The following is a 25,622-nucleotide window of genomic DNA, read 5'->3' on the forward strand; positions in this document are numbered from 1 at the left end:
TATTGGATAAGTGGGTGGAAACTTTGAATAAAGTAGCCCATTTTATATGACAGTCAGAGATTTGTGACTGACTAAGGAGATGTTTGATACTTTGTTGGTTAGTTTTGATCATGAATTCAGATCCCATTAAATAGTGTTTCCATTGACGTAAAGCTTGTACTACAGCTAGCAATTCCTTATCATAGGTAGAATACTTGAGTTCAAATGGTTTAAGTTTACAGCTAGAGTAAGCTATGGGATGTGAATCTTGCATAAGGACAGTTCCTATTCTGGATCCACTAGCATCAGACTACTAGGAAAAATGGTCTATTAAAGTCAAGTAGTTGCAATACAAGGGCATGTGTTAAGGCATGTTTCAGTAAATCAAAAGACTTTTGCTGATTTTCAGACCAATGATATACAATATCTTTCTTTAATAATTTTGTCAAAGGTAATGCAAGCAATGAAAAATTTCTCACAATTTTTCTGTAAAAGCTAGCAAGACCTAAGAAAGAACACAATTCATGCACATTTTTAGGTATCGGCCAATTCAAAATTCCTTCTATCTTTTTAGGATCAACTTTAATACATTCAGATGAAACAATGTGTCCTAAATATTTAATGTGGGTTTGAAAATTTTCACTCTTTTCAGGATTATCATATAATTGATTCTCTTTTAATATTTTAAAAACCAAGGATAAATGTTCATAATGCTCGTTCTCATTCTTATTGAAAACCAATATGTCATTAATGAAAACAATGACACAATGCTGATGCTTTAAAAATATGCGGTTCATCATACGATTGAATGTGGCTGGTGCATTAGTTAAACCAAAATGCATAACAAGAAATTCATAATATCCAAATTGTGTTCTAAATGTAGTTTTGAAAATATCAAATGTGTCCAATCATACTTGATGGTATCCATATTTAAGATCTATCTTGCTAAATATTGTGGCCCCTTGTAGCTTATCCATGAGGTCGTCTACCCTAGGGATCGGATATCTATTATTGACAGTGATCTTATTTAGGACACAATAATCAATGAACATCCTCTATAGGTGTTTTTTTAAAAAAAAAACTAATAGGACAGGTGCACCAAAAGGAAAAATATTGGGCCTAATGAGTCATTGAGTTAACAATTCTTCAATTTGGGCTTGAATTTCTTTCTATTCAATTTGATTATGTCGATAAGGTGTTTTACATGGTGGTTGAGAACTTGGAATTAAGTTTATTTTATGATCTTCAAGACGTGTAAGTCGTAAGCCAGGTGGTAAGTCAGCAGCAAAACAATCTTTAAATTGTGAAAGAAATTGTGCATGCCTAGGATGCATCTGATGTTCCTTAGCTTCAATTTCATTCACCCATACTAAATAGGATTTGCTACCTTTTCTTAACGCACATTTAGCTTGTGTGTGACTAAGCAATGGAAAATTATCAAGGGTGTGCGTACCATGCAATGTGATTTGTTTCCCATTAGAATGAATCTTCATTGAATGCATGGAATAATCTATATCGGGATTATATTGATGACGCCAAGGCATTCCTAAAATAATGTCACTAGATTGCAAAGGCACAACTAAGAAATTATTGCACTCAACATAATCGTCAATTTTAATTTCTAAGCCATTTCCATTGTATCTAGTGCCTAAGAATGCAGCCTTCATGCGATAATGAGTCGAAACAGTATGTAAATTCAATTCTTTTTTGTGGAATTGAGGTGGAAGAAAATTATGCAAAAATTTCTTTTGAAAATCCTCCCAAGTAGTAGGACAATCAATACTTTGGCGGACAACAGTTGACCATACTGATGCTCTGTCCACTAAATGATTAGTGACACACTTGAGTTTGTCTTTTTCGGCATACTGTTCTTCATGGAAATAATCATCAAACTGACTGATAAAAACGAGAACAGTCTTTCCATCACGTAGCCAATTAAAAGTATGGAATTTGAAATTTCTTTTACTTATCTTGGCTTCTTTCCGGATAGATTGTGCTTCAAGTGTCACATCGATCGTGAGTTGTATAACATTTTCAGGTTGCGGTCCATCTTGATCGATAGTAGATCGTTGAAGAGCAGCCAATTGAGCTTGCAAAGTTTGACGTGCTCTTCGTTCCTCTTGAAGCTGCATCATAATTAGGTCCAATTTTTTGCTCCATCGTTGGTTCCGGTAAATCATCTTTGACCATAAAATCTTCCATATTTTGATCGGTCATCCTGCAAAATTTCAAACAACCTCACATACTCGAAATCTTGTTAGCGGGATGAGTGTAGCTCAAAGTCGAGTTTATAAGGCTTGCTCTTTAATTTTAAAAAAAAGGCTTTTAGCGATCTTTCTTCTTTGTAGATACGAAAGTTACTAAAATCCTTCTTCGATGAATTATTTGCCCATGAAGACTGCATGTAGCAATCTACTTGCTGAAAATTATCTCTGCCACAGCACGGGTGCGAATAGAGGCTTGCAAAGAAGTGTAAAATCAATTCGGGAGTATGGCAATAAGGACAACCGTTAAGGAAGAGATTTAGAGAGGTAAGGTTTTTAAGCTTTAATAAAGCTTAGCCTTTGACTTAAGCTTTTTAACTAAAAGCTTAAACTAATTGTTTGACAGTGCGCAGGTTGAGAGGATGTACTCGTCAATTTTGATGCCGCGTAGGACGTGCTGCCGCCATAATTTCATAAATTGATAGGATTTAGCTTTTTAATAAGCTTATTAACCTTTGTATACTCCAACTAATGAAAATTGACTTATCTTCTTCTCTGAGAAAAAACAACTTGATGAAGGAGCTTAGGAAGTGGTCCTCCGCCGTCAGAGACTGGTCCTTCATGATCCAACAACATAACAGGGGGTTCTTCACTGCCAGGAACATGTTGGTATTGGCGGATTATCGCGAAACTAACTATAGAGCCCGTTTGTTCCAAGAGCTTCGCCTTCGTGCGAGATGGTAAGCGATTGGAAGCCCTTGATCTCAGCTTCGCTTTGATACCACTAATGCGCAGATTGGATGTTGAATGCATACATAGTGAGAGCCAAAAGGTCCCCAAGAATAAAAGAACTCTACTTTAGCTCAAAAAGCAAGAAAGAAGGTTTGCATGACATGAAGAAAAGAGACCAATTGGGTACAATCTTTCCCCGTGCCTTGTGTGAGCGCTCCGTAAGGCATGTATTTATAAATCTATTAATCTCCAAGCTCAAAAATAGCCCAATTTGACAATTAGCATGCTTTTGGCTTTTGTGCATGCTTTTGCCCAAATAAAGAATAAAGTGGTTGGACAACCCAAGAGCCGGGTAGTGCCCAATTACAATGTCCAATAATGAAATATCTAAACTGAGCGCCCATGCGCATATAAAATAATAAATATTTATCGAGTGCTTCAATAAATAAGCGCACCTAAATAAATACTAGTGCCACGCCTTTAATGATAAGACGTGCGCCCATCAAAAATGATAATTTCTTCTAAGTAATTTGAATACACGCAATCGCCCAGTGCTTCTCAATGCCACCACTACCTGCTCTACACATCAACTGAAGTATTCACAATTGTTAGAAAATAATTAAATTGACAAAAGTGAATACCTAGAAGTCTTCAGCTACAAAATAAATAAATAGGTTGGAACTCTGTGTCGTAACCTTAATTTAATACGAGTGTGCACTCTAACTCATAAACGTCCATTAATTTAAATATGTATTTTGTGAAATCACTCGCTGTGGAGTCACCCACGTGCTCATTAAATTAACATGACACCCAAAAAGGACAGGCGTCCCCGTCAACTTCTCACACAAGGAATCCACCTTGTGTACGAGCCCCGACAAATAAATATAGTTTTATCGAATCCACCGTGGAATAAAAACTCATGGAATCCACCATGGTCTCATGGAATCCACCATGGAATATGCCTCCTAGCATCACCACCATGCCTTAGGGTAGATTCGTAAGGAATCACACCCTCTTGATTTTCTCGATTTGGTAATTTTAGTTGTCTACTTACCTGACACATTTAAGTTATGCACACCAAATCAGCTTCCTCGATTAATCCTTTTAGTCACAGTGTTCATTCATGTAATTTAAATCACGACACACAAATAATGAAAAGAATCCTTTGGAAAATAACTTCCTTATTTTATAGGGATTCTTATACCAGTGTTCACCTTTCGCCCATACAGAAGAACGGCACAAAATCCTTTATTTTACCAAGATTTCCACTCCTAACTAGTATTGGGACCCTCAAGAAGTCTATCTTGAGTCATGTAGTAGGGGTTTGGATGATTTTTAGGATTCTAAGAATGTACTAGTCAGAGTCCCCCTGGCACCCTCAACTCCTCTTGACCAAGGATACCCCTAGGGAGTGATCTCTTGCCATAGAGGTTAGTCCAAACTCTATGAGCAGCAAAGCTAATCCCCCTTGGAAAAGGGATACACAGTTTGCCTTGGGGAGGTCTAGTACGCTTTTCCTTTTTATCATGTTTCAAACTTATTACGTTAGGATTTTGATTCGATTCAATCAGATTTCTAAGTGCATCAAATTAAACTTGTATGGACAGTTACAAGCACAAGTAGTTCTTCTTCAAGTAGTATTTTTACACAAATAGGGAGACAATCAGAGCAAGATCTTAACTTAGCAATAATTATTTTCAACTTGGCCATATTCATAGCTTCTTGGATTTCTCCTAATTTTCCTTGTTTTCTTTCCTAAGTCCCCTTTTTGAGATCTAAATTTTGATTTAGTCTTTCTTCATTGGATATTTCTTTGGTTATTTTTAGTCTTTGTTCATAATCTTGCTCGTAACCCTTGTTAAAGGTTGGTCGCGTGACTTATTACGACTCTTGACTATTTTCTAAGTTCTTATATGTTGAAAAATGATTAAAATTTATCCTAATTTATGGAAACTAAGTTGGAACCTTTGAATCATGATTTTTACCTTGAAAGCTACATGAGTCAATAAGGTGAGTATTTTCTTAGGAATTTTTATTTTTTCCTCAAATGAGAATTATACAATCCCTTTTTGGTTACTTCATGACCTAAGGCTCGTATTTCACTTTATCATGTTGGTGAAGTGAATCAATTAGAATATCCTAGATTCTAATAGATACTTACTCAATTTAATAAAGTTTTAATGACTATATACGTAATTTATTGAATTAGACTTAATTAATAATGGTAAAGTTTCCTCCAAAGAGGATATTTCTAATCAATAAGTTTAATCACTTACTTTAATTATCTTAATTTAATCATATGGTTTGAGAAACTAATTCTCTACATTTATGAATTTAAAATACTAAAAAAAATTCTTGATGCAAATTTTAATTTCTTTATAGCTAAAATAAATATTCTTGATGTAATTTCTTGCTTCCTAATCCTCTTTCTCTTCCCTGCTTCTCGACCTCTTCTCTTCTCCTCCTTTTCTTTTTTTCTCCACCTATTCTTTGTGTGTGTGTGTGTAATAGCATTTGGCAAGTGAAAAACAAAAGCATTAGCCTAAGCTAAGGCTAAGGCTTTATAGCCTTGAGCCTTAGTTCTAAGGCTTTATTAGCCGTCACATGCCCGACACGAGGAGGTTATTTCTCGATAATCCTTAGGCTCATTCTTATGTCTGAATACTCCCTAGATCTTTGAGTTTGCTTTAGATGAGGATGTCAATCAACTCAAATGGCGATGTTCTTGCTGATGTTAATGAGCTCTACTAGTTCATCAATTAGTTCATTTTCCCCTTTTTAAGGTTAAAATTATTTGTTCATTTTTTCTTCCATAATCCCCTTTCATGTGTGACTATATTATTCTGGTCGTTACACAATGCATGCATACTCTAAAAACACCCACAAAATGCATATATACTATATAGAGAGATGAGATTTCTCGATGAAGTGATATTCAATGGTTGAACACATGCATGTAATGTGTGCATATTCTAAAAATACCTGCAAATGTACATATATTATAAAAACACACACACAACATATGCACATACATATAGATGTATGCATGCACACATATGTGCAAACACATATACTCATTTATGGACATATGCACACATACTAGAGGGAGAGGGAGGGAGATTTGAAAAATTGTTGAGAAAGAGAGAAAATGAAGAAGAGGAGAGAGAATGGGTACAAAATTATAAAGCATGCAAACACATACATCCATGCATACTTGCATACATATACACATGCACACATATGAAGTGAAAAAAGATGAGAGACATGGGATTAAGGGAAAAAAAGAAAGGAGGCAAGAGAAGAATGATGAGAAAGAGAGAGAGAGAGAGAGAGAGAGAGAGAGAGAGAGAGAGAGAGAGAGAGGACGTGCACACAAATGGGATCACACACATTAAGCAAATACATATCTACACGTGTGCACACATATACACATGTACATGCACGTGTGTGTGTGTGTGGAGAGAGAGAGAGAGAGAGGAAGAAGAAGAGAGCAAAAAAGAAAGGAGAGATGAGAGAGAGAAAAAAGAGGGGAGAGAAAAACGATGAGCTTACAAGACCAGACAAATGACCATACATATATAAATCACACATACACATACACATACACGATTAGCTTTTTTGTGACTCAATCACCCATGAACCTTCTTACCACATGAAACATAAAAATACAGGAAAAACATGATATAAAGTGCTCGAAGAATTTAGGTGGGAAGTGCCAAGTTCAAATTTAAAACAAGTCATTATTTCTACTTTATTTTGCGCGTTGGTCGATGCACTGTCCAGTCACGAATTGACACGTAGCAGCGAACACCAGAGACTTCGAGAGGGGCAATTTTGATCAGGACGATGGCAGGGTTGCAGAGTCTCGTCTCGATTCGACTGCGACAACTGCAGGTGCTTGTTCCTCTTTTTCTTGTCTTTTCTTGTGTTTTGGACTGCTGCTTCCTTGAGCAACGAAAGCTTCCGATGAGACGATTTTGCGTATGGCGACCGGGGAGCATAGATCGTGTATGTTAGACACGAGTTGTAGCATCTATCGTCATCTGCTTTTCAGTAGGATTGCAATAGCATTGCTGAACTGTTCTGCCTTCTTTCAATTCTTCACCATGGCTGGTGACATGACGATCATCGCTACATGTATATACGTATGCACCATATGAACGCCCGCATGTATTTGTCATAGAACACGTGCAAATGCTCACAAGGAGGTGCTCCCCCACAGAAACTTAGGCGAGAGAGAGTGGCCAAAACTCTTCCTATTTGTAGTTCACAAGCCACAACAACATTGTGAATTGGCATCCTTCTCCTTGGTAGTTCAAAGCTGGGCAATGGGCCACACTTACACGGACACACCATGTGAACGTATGCACTTGCGATTAGCTAATATAAGTAGAGTGCAGCAAGCCCTCATCCCTGGTAAATAAGCCCTCATTACGGGTGAATAATAGAAATGCTGATATGCAAGAACCAACATAACTAGAGTTTAACAGGCCATAATTGTAGGTAGATAGTAGAAATGCTTGATATGCAAGATTGTAAGAGAGATGATTGTATGCAAGATTTTGACATGAGAGAAGCACCTTTGTCAGCTAATGCATTTATCATCGAGGAAACCAATATTGAGTTTAAGGGTATGTAATTCAAAAAGTAATCTTATAACCTAATATTCATATATGACTTAGAGAACCATGAGAAGTAGTTCTATAACCTAGTATCCATATATAGCTCAAAAGAATTAGATGAATCTCCACATAAAATGCTTGGGACAAACGAGCTAATGGACAAATACATTGTTAGAGCTCTTAATGTCCTTGTCTGACTCAAACTGAGGCTCATAGGGAAGAGATGACTATACATGACACATGATGGCTAACATCCCTTAGATCTTGTATCTGTTAGATGACTAAAGGAGATGGGTTGGATTCAAGGGTTGTAGGTAAGGTGTCACTATCGATGAAGTTCGTTGACAAAGAAAGTGAACAAAGAAGTTAGACTCCCTCTCCAAATGAAAGCCCGATTCAATGGGACGTCAATTGCCAACACAGGTCAACGAGTGTGGAGGCCTCGAAGGGATCGCTCTAGTATTGTTCAATCGAGAATGGGTGAGCCAAGTCTTTGACCCGATTTAGAGATTTTAGCCAAGAGCTATTGAAAGAGTTGTAATTTGCCAAAAAAGAGCAATAGGGACCAAGGGCCATGGGATGGATATATAAGTAGTAAGGGAGGGTGACTCAATGATGAAATAAACGCTAGTAGTAGACTATAATTTAAGTTTTCATTATTAAGTTTTATTAACTCAATGAGAACTTTGGGTTGGATCTAAACACATGCAAGGAGTTATCTTGAGTGCTATAAGGCATCCAAGCCTAAAAATAACAAAAATTGATAAATTTTTCAAAAAGCAGTATTTTCAATTATTCTAAGAGGGTTTTTGTAATTCTACCCACATTGGCTTGCCGATCAAGTTTGCTCGCTTCAATTTGAGTACCTGAATGACTATATTCAGAGTTTGTACGTGAAAGTTATGATAAAAACAAGTTGAATCTCCTCATGATTCTAGAAATTTTCCTCTAGAACAAGAAGGGGCAAGGAATCCAGAGTCACATCTCCAAGATTATCCCTCTTTTAAAGGGATGGGGATATAAGGGAACCATCGGAGGAGATGGTGAGGGTGGGTTAGTACCTATAGAATAGGGGCTGCACAAATGGAGATGGGTATGACAATAGAAAATTGTCTCAGAGCGCCCTTTATACTAGAAGGGGAATGGAGCTGATATAGTTCCATATACTCATATAGAAGCCCCAAAGTACTCCTCTCCATATCAGTGATGGGCAATACAATGTAAATAGGAGTAAGACTTTTCACCAATGCCTCTGCCTCCTCTCATTTAAAATATTGCGTCTAAAAGTAAGAGCCTTTGAAGACTCTCTCACTCCATGTGAGCCATTCTTGGCATGCAATGGTCCGTATCAAATTTGGATGGACCCGTATCAACCTCTCCAATACAATAAACATATAAGCAAATCGAGTGGTGGAGGGCTTCAATAGCTTAAGTGTGCTATTGACTCGAAACATGCTTGTGACGGATGGTCTCTTCTTCACAAATCTTACCATGCTTGTTGCCGTTTTGAAAATGCCATCCACCCAAGATATTTGCCCAACATCTTCAATAAGCAAGGCAATGGGATGCACATGGAGTCCATACTATGCTAGGAAACTTCTCCTCAAGCATACGTCCCATAGACACACAATTGCTTCCATTATCTGTCACCACCTGCACCACATTTTGGACTCCTATGTTCATGATGACTTGTCGCATGTGCTCCCAAATGAAAGCTCTTGTGATGGTAAGATCTGAGGCAGAGGCATCGATGGCCTTAATGAACATGGTGTCTTTACATGAAGACACTAAAACATTGTAAACATTCCTTAGGCGCATATGTGACCATCCATCGCATAATATTGTGCATCCATAATATTGTAAACATTCCTTAGGCGCATATGTGACCATCCATCGCATAATATTGTGCATCCATATTTTATCCATATTCTTTGATCCGCCGGAGCCCTCGTATCCCTTGATTGGAGTGATGTGTCTCCAATATGGGTCCAACGCCATGATATGAGTAGCCTTTAGGAATTAGGACCTAGGTAATGGATTAAAGGAGGAGGAGGAGGAGGAGGAGGAGGAGGAGGAGGAGGAGGAGGAGGAGGAGGAGGAGGAGGAGGAGGAGGAGGAGGAGGAGGAGGAGGAGGAGGAGGAGGAGGAGGAGGAGGAGGGAGGGGGGGGGGGGGCGAAGGAGGAGGGGGGGGGGGGGGGGGGGGGGGGGGGCGAAGGAGGAGGGGGGGGGGGGGGCGAAGGCAAAGAGGAAGAGGAAGAGGAAGAGCAGGTGGGAGGTGGTTGTTGTAGGTGATAGGTTCGAGGTGGGGAAGGAGAATCGTTGCGAGTCACGCGACCGAGGTGGGGAAGAAGAAGAGCTGCGCGAGCGAGAGTTGAGACGAAGTGGGGAAGGAGAAGCGCTGGACAACCACGTGAAACGGGGCCGGTGGGCCGTAGGATCCCGAAACGGCGTGCAACCGTTTCCATCCCGGTCTGAAATGGCTGGTCCGTTTTGAACTCTCCAAAACGCCGTTTCGGGGTACACTGCAGTGTACTAGTCCTAGGTAGCATTCAACATCTATGTTTGGATTGTCTGGGGGGTCACCTTTATTACCCATCCATCACATCAGGCCTGCGTTTGTAGACTTAGAGGCTTCTTTAGCAGTCTCCTTGCTCTAGGCATCATTCTTCATCCCTATGTTTGTAGATTCAGAGGCTTCTCACCCTTTGACAGTAGTCTTCATGCTCCAAGTGACACCTCATCATCCCTATATTTGTAGACTTAGAGGCTTCTTTGGCAGTCTCCTTGCTCTAGGGCATCTTTCGTGCTACGGCACCGTCGTATAAGATTCACTTCATTATTTCATCTCATCATCTTGTTCATCTAAGTTTCTCTTCTCTTCTCAGTGTTTGTTGTACACACTATGTTTCTCCTTGCAAAACCTATTGTCTCCTTGGTTGCTCAGCCGCTTCTTGACAATAGATATCGATGAGATATCACCAACAATGACTATACCTTTCTGGGAGAGGAGATCCTGGACTCTAGAGCCAATCTCCCCATGGAGTCATGTGACTTGAAGAATCATTGTTGATGAGCTAGGGCCTCTTTGAAAACAAGATATTTGTAGAAGGCTTCTACAATTGATGGATGTAAAGAAAAACTAACTTGGTCATGATGGTAGGTGTAGGGGTAGATGTTGATAGAGGCTTTGCTGTCACTTTTTTCTTTTGCTCCTGAACGAAGGTGATGATAGCTTTTCTAGCACTTCTCTTGAAGATGGGAGGTCTTTCTAGAGTGTTGACACTTGGGGTATCTTTTGCGTTTCTCCTTAGTGTCTGCATTAGAGTCGAAAGATGGCTTAGATTTCTTAGATTTTTTCTTCCCTTTCTTTTGTTTAGATTGCCCTTTACTCATTTATTGTGCCGCAAAAGCATGGCTCTATGCATTGGCTTCGTGAGAAATTGTCTCCTTTTGATGTGCAACTTGCCCTAGCACCATAGGGATTGGCTCCTTCCAAGTGATAGTATCCTGTGTATGAGAAGCGGAAAGACTCATATAGAATATGTTATCCCATGGTGATGGAAGATGTGACAGAAGTGTCACAAGAAGGTTTTTCGAGGCCTTGATCTTCCCTAGGGATGCAAGCTTATCTCGAATCTCCTCCATCTTGTTGATGTGGGCCTTCATCATAGGGGACTTTGCGAAAGAGATGTTGTAGCTTCAACTCAAGAGTCATTTGATGTCAAAATGTTTAAACTTGATATAAGGATGCCAGTTGAATCTAGATTTGTATGGTAGTGTAGAAGGTTGGTGATGAAGGGACTATGATGAACTCCCATGGGTCAAAGGTATTGAGGATGCATTCGACCGTGCATGACCAATGAGAAGAGTTGATTGTTTGAGATTTGGTCATTCCTTGGATGGGCATAGCTAGTGTACATGTATTTTAGTGCAGATTTATGCATTTCCGATCAGGTCGGACAGTTTGCAGCAATCGCTAGCATGATCACAACAGTTTTGGGCAGGTCAAAGTTTGCTAGGTAGGGCAAGTAGGTGCCATGAGGCAAGTAGCCTGCCTGCAGAGCATTTTTAAATTTATTTTTGTGCAGTCAGCTAGCTTTCTTTCTTTCAATTTGGTCATACACTTCGCATTTGCTGCACTTTGACATGGTGTCAAAGCAACGTTGAAGGTCTGATTGATCGTGGGTAGATTTGAAGAGGAGATTTCAGCGTAATTGTCACGTGGACGTGAAATTTTGAGATGCTTTAATTTTGCTAGTAACATTTGATTAAGTTACTAATTAAATGTGCAAGGTTTTTTAGCACACGTGATGCACATGGCAGTTATTTCATGGGAACGGGCCAAGGACCCCGAGGGTGCAGTGGGTGTTAAATGCAAAAGTTGTGTTAAGTTATGCTAATTGGGTTTTGGTGGTCAGTTGGTGCCAGGTTGGACCCTAGGACAATTATTTGGCCATTAAGTGTCAGTGGTGACACTAGGGACTAGCATTAATTAATTAATTAATGCTAGTCTAAGGGTCAACAGAGGTTGGGAACCACTCCAAGTTGCAAATGGCCTAGCCAATTTCATTCCAGATGGGCATGTTTAATTTTGGGCGGGGTCAAAAGGGCTGAAATTAATTTTCAGAATTAATTAATTCTGAAAAATTAATTTAATGGCTGAAAATGCATTAGGAAGGTTGCCACTTGGCAAAACTTTCCCATGCAACTAGGGAGAAGGCTGTTGGAGGGTGGTGGAAGCTGAATGGCAGCCATTTGGAGCTTGGTGGAGGGAGAGGAGGTGATCAGATTTGGCTCTTAGAGGCGATGATGACTGATCGCGCGCCGCGACAGGATAGGGGGCAGCAAGTTCTCTCTTCTGCCTCAAGAGAGGCGGCAGTAGGAGAGGAGGGCTCGCAAGCTAAGCTGGTGTTTTACCCCCCTTTTGAAGCTGTTGGTGCCATTAGATTTGTCATTAGAGCTACGAATCAGAAGATACATTTCAGCTGATTTTCTCTCTTTCTACAGTATTCTCTCATCTCCTCCAGTCTATGCTCAAGTATTCTCAGCAATTCTCAGCCATGGGTAGCAGAGTACAGCCAAATTTGGTGGATAGCAGAGAGTTTACTGCTGTAAACGATAAATTACAGCAGTAATTAGGGTTTAGCAGCCACCTTGGGACCCGTGCCATTAGTCAAAGGCATTGTACACTGAAATCAACACCGGAAATTCGTGGAATTGTGAGGATTTCAGATGCCAGCCCATCTATTGTGAATTTGGGGTAGCATTTGACCAGTTGGGGTTCCATTAGAGCAAGTCCTAGGTGAAAATCAAGGGGCAATTTGCCCGAATGCTTTACTGATTATTGGAATAGCAAGGGGCTTTTGAATTAACCAAGGAGATTGTGAAATCTTAGCTTGTAATTTATCCATCAGCAATTGAAATTAAAGAAATACCGAAAGGGGCACCAGTTTTGGGGCCAATAGGGTGTCCACTGTCCAAGTTTATGAAGGTAAAGTGAGCATTTCAGTTTACGTTCATTTCCTAATTGCTGTAATTAAGTGCTTAATCAGGTTAAACCACCCTATCCGAGAAGGAAGGCTGGTTTCAGTAATACTAAGGTTGTGTTTTCAGCATTCGAGGGCAAGCCAGAGGGCTGTGCATCAACACAAGGGTGAAGCGAGTGGAGGAGTGTGGGAAAGGAGCAAAATTGTTGATTTTTGCAAGTTTTGTTGTTCTTGAAGGAGAAAACACTGTGTTTTCAGCCTTTTGGTGCAGGTTTTGAGTTTTCATTACCTTTGATGATTGAAATAGATTTGAGAGGAGTCAAAGGGGGCTACCCTTGTTTTTATGCAGGTTATTTGGGTGACAACGTCTTCCGCAGAGTTTTAAGGCTATTATGGACCATAAGATTCCCATGGCTCTTCCTCAAGATCTGAAACTTGATGGGGAGAATTACTGCATATGGGGGGTAATGATGCTTGCCATCTTGGAATCCTATGATTTGGTGGAGCTTGTGATTGAGGCCATAGATTGTTTTTCAGTCTATGACTTACCCAATCTTTAGATGAGAATGTGAGTTGGCGAAGGTTTAGGCACATTGGGACAAGTTGAATGCTCACATATGATTGTTCCCCTTTCTCTCATGTATACTGATTGATAGCCCACATAAAGCATTTGACTATGGCTTGGGATAAATGGTTGGAACTGGGATCAATTGCACAATTGGATGATCATGATGAAGCGGATGATGTAGATGGTAAGCCCAAACAAGTCCAGTTTCACGCGAGAGCATATCAATAAGCTTTGGTAATTGCTGATGCAAGTCCAAAATGTAGGGAAAGGGATTACCTCAGAGGACATGGCGATAACTCTTCTCTTGCAGTTATTGCTTGGATTTAGTGCATTCTACTTTGCCTTGATTGCTTCAAGGCAAGTAGACACTCTTAAGTGGAAGGAGTTGGTTTTGATGGCCTTGGATCAAGAGGAACAACTCAAAGAATAGAATGCTCCAAATACAAAGGCGTTGACATGTCAATCTTTCCAAAAGAAGGGGAAGAACACAAAGAAGAAGATGGAAGAGAAGACCAAACCAAGTAAGACAAAGCAAAGGAGTCTACTTGCCACATTTGTGGCAAGACAGGTCATTGGAAGGATTGTCTCGCGGAGGACAAGGACACCAAGAAGGAGAAATCTACGAAGGACTCTGAAGTGAGGGCTACTCCTTCATCAATAGTCTTCCTATATTTGGATGTGACTGAGGATTCGGCACTGTTGGCTTTTGATGTAGCAATGATGGCCCCAGTGTGAGAGCATGCAACAAAAGAAGGAACACGACCATAGTGAGAAGGAAAGAGTGAGACAACAATAATAAGAGGGAAGAAATTTGCACTGATTGATAATGAATGTTGAATACAATGGGAGGATTGATTAGTCCTTGTATGTAGCTTGAGGCGTTAGTGATGGCACAAGATTAGGCTAGAAATGATGACAGCAACAACAACAACATTGAAGACAGAGAAGGATGCCAAAGTCGAAGGAGCAACTTGCAAAAGATGATGGCCAAAGTGAATAGTGCTCGGCTATAAATGGTCAAGGACCGCCAAATTTGGTTGACTTTCAAAAAGGGCCCTCAATTTGGCAAACTTGTTGCAAATAACCCAGGACTGCAATAATTGCAATCCGATTGTATAGGAAAATCTGACAAATAATGAGGTGGCATCTTGGACAATTTGGAAGTAGGTAGGCATTGGTAAGAGGTGTAAATTGACTGAGAAACATAGGAAAAGGGCCTAAGACAGGAGAAATGCACACTAAAATGCCAGAGCTTCCATGTATTTGTTAAACTTTGATAGGAGCGCACAACCGGGAGATGATAGACTAACAACACTAAAAGTGGCAAGCTAACATCCAGAGCCTCACGAGTGGATTGTGGACAATGGCGCTTCCCGCCATATGACTCCTACAAATGGTATTGCCTCTATGCGTTTGATGTATGGGCAAATTCTCATTGGTAACAACTCTTTGGTCCCCATCAAAGACAAAGGTGATATGCGGCTGATTCCAAATGTTGCAAATAACCCAGGACTGCAATAATTGCAATCCGATTGTATAGGAAAATCTGACAAATAATGAGGTGGCATCTTGGACAATTTGGAAGTAGGTAGGCATTGGTAAGAGGTGTAAATTGACTGAGAAACATAGAAAAAGGGCCTAAGACAGGAGAAATGCACACTAAAATGCCAGAGCTTCCATGTATTTGTTAAACTTTGATAGGAGCGCACAACTGGGAGATGATAGACTAACAACACTAAAAGTGGCAAGCTAACATCCAGAGCCTCACGAGTGGATTGTGGACAATGGCGCTTCCCGCCATATGACTCCTACAAATGGTATTGCCTCTATGCGTTTGATGTATGGGCAAATTCTCATTGGTAACAACTCTTTGGTCCCCATCAAAGACAAAGGTGATATGCGGCTGATTCCAAATGGGCATGGTGGTTCTCATACATCAGAGGTTCTCCATGTGCTAGGTTTGGGATATCATCTACTTTCAATGAGCAAGATTTGTGCACTTGGCCTTACGGTCAAGCTCAATAAGGACTCCTTTTGGGTTCTTGATGGAGATTCAAGAAAGGTTCTTTGTGCAAGTCACGAGGAGAATGGACTCTACAAGGTGCAGATTTCATCGGCTTTTTCCTCTCCTCTCTTCATAGACATAGACAGAGCTATGGCATGCTTGGTGAACTATGAGTATGAGTACCTTAAAAAGGCGGCTTCTTGTGGTTAGCTTGTTTGTGGATTGTTGGAAATCGGGGTGAGGCACTCGCCATGTGTGTTTTGCATTCGTGGCAAGTAGCATAGAGATGTGATTCCCAATAAGGCTTTGTAAAGGGCCAAGGAGCCCTTGAAGCTTGTTTTGCCGGACTTATGTGGACCAATGAGGACAGAGTCCCTTAAGGGGAGTTTGTGTTTTATTTACATTCTAATTGTTGAGGCTTTTAGGAGGATGACATGGGTGTATTTCTTGGAATTGAAGTTCGAAGCCTTTTCCCATTTTGAGGAGGATGACATGGGTGTATTTCTTGGAATTGAAGTTCGAAGCCTTCTCCCATTTTAAGGATTGGTTGATCTTTGAGGAGAACCGTGTCAAAAGATGACGTATCAGCGAGACAGTAGGGTTGGTGGGGAAGAGCACGGCGGAGTGAACTCGGCAAACACGGAGAAGAGAAGAGAAGAGAAGAGAGAAGAAATTCTGATGAATGGAATGATGAAGTTCCGAATCATGGAGTGAATGTGATACAAGGGAACAAGGGTGCCGTAGCGCAAGGAAGATGATGAGGACAACCACGAACCACGAACCACAATGTCCTCCTGAAGGGGTGTGAGGGTAGTGGAGAGGTTGGAGAGAAGGGGTGACGGACTGAATGAATCAACCGTAAGGAATGAATGAGAGAGTGGCCTATAAATAGACATAGTAAGTTTAGAATGGCGCTCCTTTTTGGGGCTGCAAACCCTAAACACAAACCCTAAATGCAAAACACAGAAACACAAAAAACACAAACTGCGGGTGAAGGGTTTCTCAACACCCCCCCTCAGGCCCAAAAAGGGGAACAAGAGAATAGTGAGGTGGAGATACAATGCTACATGTTGAAGAATGGTCATGTAGCAGGTGCCACTTGGAGAGTGTCCCTCGTGGGGAAATTGTTCACTTGCCCAAGTGCCCTAGTACAAAGATGATGAAAACATGCAATGCATAGGAGGAATGTCGGACTTTGTGTGGTGCTGAGAACCATAAGGATATGCCCGTACTTGATCTCGGGAGGTGGCTCCATGCTGACCAAGTGACCAAGGCAAGAAGAAGAGAAGGAAGAAGATGTAGAGGATCCCGAAGATCCAAAATTTCCACCGGAAAGGGAACCTGCAGTAAAGAACAGTAGACAGAGCAAATTGGAGAACTTGAAACTCAACCTCGGGAGAGAAGCCACTAGCTCCGTGCATCCATGCTGGAAGGAATACGAAGGTCTCGTCACTAAGTCGCGGCTGAACCTTCGAGGTTCTGATCTAGGTGGTACCTGAAGATCTTGGGTATCAGTAGAAGAGACGACTGGTCGAAGACAACCACCCCAAGAAAGTAGAGGATGGGTGAAGAACTTCATGTGGAGTAGGTTTCCCCTCTGAGGTGGGAGGTGGAGGGGCCCCCGCTGAAGGCGAAGAAGAAGTAGATGTCCCATCTGAGGGCAAAGAAATAACATTCCCCTTTGAATCCCCCTCTGAAGTAGATATGGAATCCAAAAACTCATGGATCACGGACTTCGAAATGTTTGATGACGAAGGAAGTGCCGCCGGTCATGCCGAAGAAGGTATCTGGGGTGGCGAAGAGGAAGCCAGAAAGTACCCAGAAGTGGCCTCTCGAACCTGACTGGAAGAGGGTGGGGAAGGAGGCTCAAGATGAGCAAGAGGTAGGCAACAATTGCTGTCTCTCAGTGGAGTAGACTGGGTAGCCGAAGAAGAGGAAGGAGTCGAGCAGCCACTGTCTCTCGAAGGAGCGGAGTGACAAGGAGACGATATCAAACAATCACTATCTCTCGATGGAGTGGGTTGCAGAACCGCGGGCCGTGGTAGCCACTGTACCCGAAAATAAGTGGGAGAAGACTGTTGCTAGCATTGCGATGATCTCCAGGAGGTCGTAGCTCCAATCAATCCTCCATGTGATGGAAAGGACTTAGTGCGCAGCGGATGGGTCTTATTGCCTTGAGCATAGTACTCTAATAGCCGATGCAGAACAATCTCTGTGGCCCAGAAAGGAGAGGTGGCACAAGGAGTGCCTGGTGAAAGATGCATATACTCCAGGGGGGTGGGGAGCAAGGGTCAAAGTCGGCAAGCATTGGTGGTGTGTCTGGTGATGCCACAGTGGGAGCACCCAGTAGTCTGGTCATCTATTGGTAAAGAAGCCATGGATACCAATGTGCCTTGCTGAAGAAGGAAGAGGTCAGCCACCATGAACCATGAACCGCAATGTCCGCCTCAAGGGGTGTGAGGACAGTGTGAAGCATGAACCGCAATGTCCGCCTCAAGGGGTGTGAGGACAGTGTGAAGCACGAACCGCAATGTTTGCCTCAAAGGGTGGGAGGGCAGTGGAAGGGCTGGAAGTGAGCTGCCAGTGGGAGGAGGATGTGACCAATAGTAAGAGAGTGAAATCTGCAAAAACGAGATTGTTTTCTGAATGGAGAGTGATCAACAACAGTCGTTCTGTTGTAAACAGGCGTCAGATTGTAGATGACAGCAAGGGACAATTGAGACTGTGATGTCCTCCGCGAAAGGGGTGTGGGCAACAAGCTGAAAACACCTGAAACTTGCAAAAACGAGATTTTGATGTAGCGGAAGAAGAAGAGAAGTGGATGTCGAACCCACCACTGGTCTTTGCCTTCACTGGAGTGGAGGATCTTTGCCACTGTTTGAGCAAAACTGGCTCTAATACCATGTCAAAAGATGATGTACCAGCGAGACAGTAGGGTTGGTGGGGAGGAACATGGAGTGAACTCGGCAAACATGGAGAAGAGAAGAGAAGAGAGAAGAAACTTTGATGAATGGAAGGATGAAGTTCCGAATCATGGAGTGAATGTGATACAAGGGAACCAGAGTTGTCAAATGTAGGAAGAGCAGCCCAAATGCTGATGCCAGGTGGATAATGATGATACCAAATGATGGAGGATGAGCTGGGCTGCAAAAACGTAGGTCCTAGCAGTCCCTATGATAGATGAGTGACGCTAGATGATGGAGGAGAAGCCAGGCTGTAAAAACGGAGGTCCCAGCAGCCCTTGTGATAGACGAATTATGAAATCACTGATGCTAGGTGGTGTAGATTGTTGCTAGAGGCTAGGATGTTGACGCCAAATCGGAGATGATGACACCAAGTAAGGAGAAGACCTTCGGATTGAAAAACGTAGGTGAAGGTGGGGCTTGAAGAACAAGGGTATTGATGATGGTGATGCTAGGTGGAAGATGCTCTAGATGCAAGGCTTGATGATGGAACAGGGCGCGTGAAGCAAAAGAGGAAGGGTGAAGGCAGCCATGAGCTACGAAATGCAATGTCCTCCTAAAGGGGTGTGAGGGAAGTGGAAGGAGCTGGGGAGAAAAGGGAAGTGGTGGTGACCGAAGAAGGTGGTGAAGAATGACTGAAGAGAGAGTAGTAAGAATGAAGTGACTACCTATTTATAGGCATAAGCTGTCTAGGGTGGCGCACCGTTGTGTGGGCGCCCATGAAAAAGTGGCCAAAATGTGGACACCAGCCCTTTTTGGGACTATCAGTGCGAAACCCTAAATGAAGTGTGTAAATTGAAGAAGTGGTTTCTCAACAGATGCTACTTGTTATAGGTAGATTGGCTTCTAAATACTCTGATTGATTTGTGCTTTGCTGTTGGTTTGCTTGGGGGGTGCATGACTAAACCCAAGCTGGTTCATTGACAGGCTCCCATGTAGATGTTGCAGTTCTTGAGGGGGAACCCCAGACCTAGGGATTTATTATCTAGCTGGTACATGTGATACAACCTTTGTTCTATGGGGCTGGACAGATTTAGACTAGGCTAGAGATGTTGACCATAGGAAGTCAACGACAAGTTATTACTTTACTTTGGGTGCAAGTGCTATATCTTGGAGTAGTAAGAAGCGCTTATAGTAGCCCTATCATCTATAGAGGCGGAGTATAGAGAGTAGTCTTCTACCACTTGTGAGACAGTGCGGCTTTGGAGGTTCTTAGGAGAGCTTGGCTGTCCAAGCATAGATCCTACTACACTTCATTGTGACAATGAGAGTTGCACTGCTTTGGCATGGAATCTTGTATTACATTCTTAGTCGAAGGACATTGAAATATAGTACCATTTCATTTGGGAGAAGATCTTGGATGAGACTATTGATGTGGTGTATTGCAAGACAAAGGATAACTTGGTAGATTTGTTTACGAAGGCTCTTCCTCAAGTTGTTCTTTGACAATACCTCAAATCCTTGAGCCTTATGGTGCGTCCATGATTTGAGAGGGGGTGTTAGAGATTTGATCATCCCTTGAACATGTATAAGTAGTGTATAGGTATTTTAGGGCAGATTTATGCATTTTGGGATCAGATCGGACAGTTTGCAGCAATCTCTAGCATGATCGCAGCAGTTTTGGGCAGTTCTTAAGGATGGACACTTGCACAAGTGATGCCATACATACCAATTGTGGACTTGAAGCCATGAAAGGGGGAATAGGGGGAGAATGATGTGAATGCAGTTGGGATGGAGACCAGTCATGGTGTGCTTGTCAATGTGCATCACGATCACTAGTAGGATCTTGACTGTCTTTGTAATGATCCTCATGGTCACAACGATTAGAACACTGGTCTTTCTAGTCATGATCGGCACTATAAATGAGAAATGGACTTGATGATTTAATTAAAATGAATTCTAATTTTGGTATTCGTAGCTCTTGGTATGGTGACCATTGCACTGGTAGTGAAGGATTTGACATTGAGGCATGTAGTGGACAAATGTATAGGCATTGAGAGTTTCGCCTAGTAAGCAACTTGCTTGAGTTCTTAAAGCAAGCCTTGAGCTTTAGTTCGGTCCAATGAGCAACTCACTCATGATGAAGGACCCAAGCATTAATTAGCCCTTGACTAAAATGAGATTTGATTAAGTAGTTGATTACTAATTTAGAAAGCTGAACTTGGTTATTTAGGGTGTGTCTTTTTTTTTTCGTAAAATTGTATTAATTACGGAAAAAAGGTACAAGATTACATGATTACATGAGTACAAGAGACACGAGGGCCCTAGGCCAACGTGTGGGAAATCCCCGTACTAATGCGCTAAAAAGGTTACACCAATCATGGCAATGACCCAGAGGCAATTGCCATGTGCCAGGGATGCAAATCCTCCCGAGGGAGCAAGTCGGAGTGCCGGATGAGATCTAGCTGCCAATGCAAAAGCCCTTTAAGCCTGGAAATATGTCTCGGTACATTAGAGGCCGAATCAAAGAGAAAAGCATTGCGCGTGGTCCAAATGTGCCAGCATCCCCAGCATCTGAAAAAGTGAAATAAGATCTTCATATGTAATTGTGGCGGTGTGGGATACTTTGGGTGCACAAAAACCCAATCGAAAGGAGTTAGTGAGGACCCCACCACTGCGCGCCAGATTTGCGACAAGAGTGACCAGATATTCTTGGCGAGCGGGCAAGAAAGAAAACGATGTCGGGCCGATTCCGCCGTAGTGGTACAGAAGAAACAATTGCCATTCGAGATTCGACGCTTGGAAAGGGCCGAGGCAAGAGGAAGACCACCAATCATTACCCGCCAAAGAAAGACCTTGCATTTGAAAGGTGTCTTATTCAGCCAGCTCTCCATCAGCGTTGCCTGCCACCATGACAGCGATTTCCGCGGTCCCCAAACAGTATTAGCTTTCACACCCAGCCATTGGTGATCTTGAATGAGAAGATGATACACTTGATTAGTAGAGGCCTTTTCCAGATTCAACCGGCCTGCAAGGTCCCAGTCCTGCCAAGGGCGATCCACAGCCAGGGCAGGAAAGGGTTGCCTACCCTGAAGCCATAGTTACCAGGAACAGGGAACGGGAACGGGAACGGGACCCCCCGGAACGGGGGGAACGCCTAAAGTTAGGGAATGGGAACGGAGGGAACGGCATATATATATATATATATATATATATATATATATATATAGAGAGAGAGAGAGAGAGAGAGAGAGAGAGAGAGAGAGAGAGAGAGAGAGAGAGAGAGAGAGAGAGAGAGAGAGATTAAGTTAGTTGGAAGATTGCATGGTGGAAGTGAGAAGAGTGGCATGATATCACCGTTGCATCTTGCTCACACCAAATCTGGACAAATCCCCAAATTTTCCAAGTCCTGCGTGCACTAATTTCAGTGAAATTGAAAGAATTTCACTAAAATGTGAAAAGCCCCAAAATTCCCGGGTAGATGTGCACCGACTTTGCAATTTCTGAGTCAAATTGTCCAATTCTGTGTTAAGATCCCCAGATTCGAGAAAAGCCCCAAATTTTTGAGCCGATTTTGAACAGATAAGAGATCTTGTGCTCACGCATACGAAACCCCGTCAATGGGTGAAGGAGATTTCAAAAAAAAGATTGAAATTTTGAAAAAATCTACGGGTCAACGGACCCGTCAGTCGTGCGCTGTGACGCCCGCCTTTCGCCGTTACGTACTGGTCGCCGTGTCCGCCGTGCAGTCGCCCCGTCGCGTGCAGTTGTTGCCTGTTACGTATCGCACAGCAGTCGCCTCCAGTCGTCTGTCCACGCTTGTTGCAGTTCCAGGGAACGACCGTTCCAAACAGGGAACGGTTGCTGGAACGGCTCGGAACGGTGCGGAACGGGCAGGAACGGGGCTAGGAACGGGCAGGAACGTTCCATTGGCGTTTTGCTGGTAGACACATGCCGGAACGCGTTAATCCGTTCCTAAGGCCCGGAACGGCGTTCCCTGTTTCTATGCCTGAAGCTCCGACGAAAGCTTTCCCCATAAATCACGGTATCCGCGCGGGATCCTGAAAAGTCTCCTAGCAGTCCGAAACGATGCGAGGACATTGCGAGTGGCAAGGGTAGCATCCGCAATCGAAGTCACACCTAAACAGGCCATGCGGTTAAATCTCGGTCTGAGCTGATGTTTATCTTCCCATGAAAGTAATCTCGATACTGCCAACAATTCCAGCTGAAAGGAGTTAGTCCGCAAGCGGTCCCCTACTGGATGCCAACGGGCCTTTTGGAGCACCACTTTCCAAGAGCCAACCAAGTGCAGTAACAAAGAGGAAGAGGGACTGGAAAATCGAGAGTCAGCATTAAGGACATGCCATCAGGAGGCCCGAAGCCGTGTGTTACCATGGCGTAGCCCGCTGTCCTCAAGAAAATAACGGGCTATGATGGTCCACGGGTGATGATCCACACACATGGCACGAAATCCACGAAATGCCTGCCTGCAGTGAATCCTTCTTCCATAGCATGAAACGAATGGGATGAGTGAGAGCCTTCAAAGTAGTAGGCGTCCACGGCAGCAATGGCAGGAAATACGTTAGCATTGGTAGCATAATTGTCTGAGCCACTTTGAGGCGGACATGGAATGGCCACGCTTGCGACTTCCAATACATAAACTTTGCCGCCAGTTTTTGTGAAATCCACTCCAGCAGATCCTTTGGCCGTACATCCACCCCCAATGGGTATCCAAGATGCCTGACAATGGAGCCACGGGAAACCACTTGGCCCTGCCAGCCTAATGACTGTAAATCAGGCTCCGTGCAACTGAGAATGGCTGACTTAAAGGCATTGATGCGAAGACCAGAGGTCTGACCAAAGAGCGTCCAAACATCTAATGCCTTTCGAAAGTTGTCCCTGTCCGCCCGCAAAATCATAAAGGTGTCATCAGCCAAAGATTGGCTAATGAAGTGCTGCCCCAAAGGAAGAGACAACCCTGCCAGCTGAGCAGAAGCCGCCATTGAGGATAACATTGAAAGGACCGGGTGAGTCGCGAGGGCAAAGAAGAGAGGACTCAAAGGGCAACCCTGTCTGACCGAGCATGCAAGGACAAATGGCTCTGTAACCCCACCATTGAGCATAACTCTTGAAGAAGCCGCAGCACTAATGGTGTAGATCAATCGGGACATCCGGGTACCAAAGCCCATAGCAGATATGAGATCTGCAATGAAAGACCAGTCCACATAGTCAAACGCCTTTTCCAAGTCCAATTGAATCAATACCACTTCCTGACTGGAGTGCCGCGCATAGTCAATAGCCATTTGCACATTTAAGATATTATGCAGAATGTTGCGGCCCTTAATGAAACCATATTGGAGAGGATGCACAATAGCTGGAAGGTGCTTGTGAAGCCGATTCGCCAACACTTTGGAGAAGATTTTATACATCGAGCCCATCAAAGAAATTGGTCTCCAGTGTTGCAGCTTTGATGGCGAAGGGACCTTTGGAATCAGTTTGATAAGGCCTTCTTTCCATGAGGAAGGCATGACCCCTGTTTCCCAAACCTGTTGAAACATGACCGCCAATGGCTTCACCAACTGCGTGGCCGAGTTCTCAAAGAATTCATTAGTGAGACCATCCCAACCAGGACTTTTATCCTCAGGCAGGTGCAACAAAACATCCATAACCTCCTCCTCGCAAATATCCGCCTCCAAAGTGGCTTGCATATCAAATGGAACGTGCTGGCAGACCAGATGATAGAAGACCGAGCGGGCATGCGTAACCTGGCTAGAAGGCGAGGGAGAAGAACCAAGAAGTTCCATAAAATAATTTCTGCACATATTGACAATGGTCTGCGGATCAGTGACCATGCGACCTTCTGAATCCTGGAGTCTAGTCATATTTTCGCGAGCCGGAGAAGCATGCAAGGCGCGAAAGAACTTATGAGACTGGCAGGCACTATCTTGCAATGTGTCAGTCAAGTTATGCAGCTTGGCCTGCTGATAAGATTTCAACTGAAACACTTGAATAAGATGGGCCAAACGCCTCTCCAGTGACAGCAGAAAATCATCATCTGGGGAATCCAGGAGCAAGGAACGGACCAAAGCCAGTAAGTCCTCTGCTGCATGTCGACGTCGGCGACAAAGAGAGGCATGATGAATCCCATACTGCCGAGCAACCCGCTGCACATTAGAGAGCAGCCGTGCAAATGAAGCCAAGCCCTCAGAGGCGAAGTCCAATAAGAACCTCTCAATCAATTGCTGCATATAGCCCTGAAAAATTGGATGCTTCAAATAAGAGGAGTTGAAACGTAAAGGGAGCCTATCCAGCAACTGCATAAAAGGTGCAATAGATTGTGCTCGCATCTCAAGCTGGAGGGGAAAATGGTCCGACAACGCATATTGCTGCAAGACCTTCATTTCTAGCATCTTGGGAAGAAAATCATCCCCCTGCATGATATACATTCGGTCCAACCGCGACCAAGTAGTTGCATATTGTGCGGAATGAAAAGTAAACCCTGAAAAAGAAGGGTGAAGCCACGACCAAAGATCTTGCTTAAGTACGCGCAAAGCAAAGGAATTCCACACCCGGCTTTCCGGCGTATCCATTACCAAATGCCCTGAAGTGGACTGAGAAGAGTCAACACACATATTGAAATCTCCCATCAAAAACCCCCTTCGGCCAAGTGACATGGAGCCTTGCAAAGTCGACCAAAGATCTCGTCGAGATGCGGGATCATTCGGAGCATAGAGGCCCAGCAACCATAAAATCTCTCCTTCAAATAAGACTTCGATTACCAGAAAGCGGCCCTGCACATCATTTTTAACAAGAACAGGCTGGTATTTCTCATGGACAATCATCAGCACGCCCGAATAGTGCGTAGCATGTGTCCCTGCATAAAACAGACGGAATCCATGACAATCCACAACTTTTCTTGCTTCACCGTGACTTTTGTGCTCAACTGCACACAATACATCCCACTGGTTCTCATGCAAGACAGTCCACATGGCATGTTGCTTATGGCGAGAGTAAATGCCTCGCACATTCCACGTGGCTATCTTCATATATCTTCAAAAAAAGGAAGTAAGGAACGAGGCGCCTGTTGCCTCGATTTCACCTTTTCCGCGAGAGCATCCAGGA

At 43.0% G+C, this 25,622-nt stretch overlaps 1 protein-coding gene across 3 annotated transcripts in view; it reads left to right on the plus strand.

The window, feature by feature from the left end:
- Positions 1-6,650: 6,650 nt before the first annotated feature.
- LOC148026464 (Transcriptional coactivator/pterin dehydratase) overlaps positions 6,651-25,622 on the plus strand; it is a 104,936-nt gene continuing 85,964 nt past the window's right edge. The window contains exon 1 of one of the 3 annotated variants that reach the window (XM_087690458.1): positions 6,651-6,923. In XM_087690458.1, coding sequence (XP_087546584.1) covers positions 6,762-6,923 — 162 coding nt within the window. In that variant the 5' untranslated portion in view covers positions 6,651-6,761. The remainder of the gene's footprint in view (positions 6,924-25,622) is intronic. The other 2 variants (XM_087690459.1, XM_087690457.1) reach the window with 2 other exon arrangements.

Source organism: Lygodium microphyllum, chromosome 13, assembly GCF_053477565.2.
Source record: "Lygodium microphyllum isolate KBCC chromosome 13, Lygodium_microphyllum_v1.1.10, whole genome shotgun sequence".
NCBI classification, from domain to species: domain Eukaryota; kingdom Viridiplantae; phylum Streptophyta; class Polypodiopsida; order Schizaeales; family Lygodiaceae; genus Lygodium; species Lygodium microphyllum.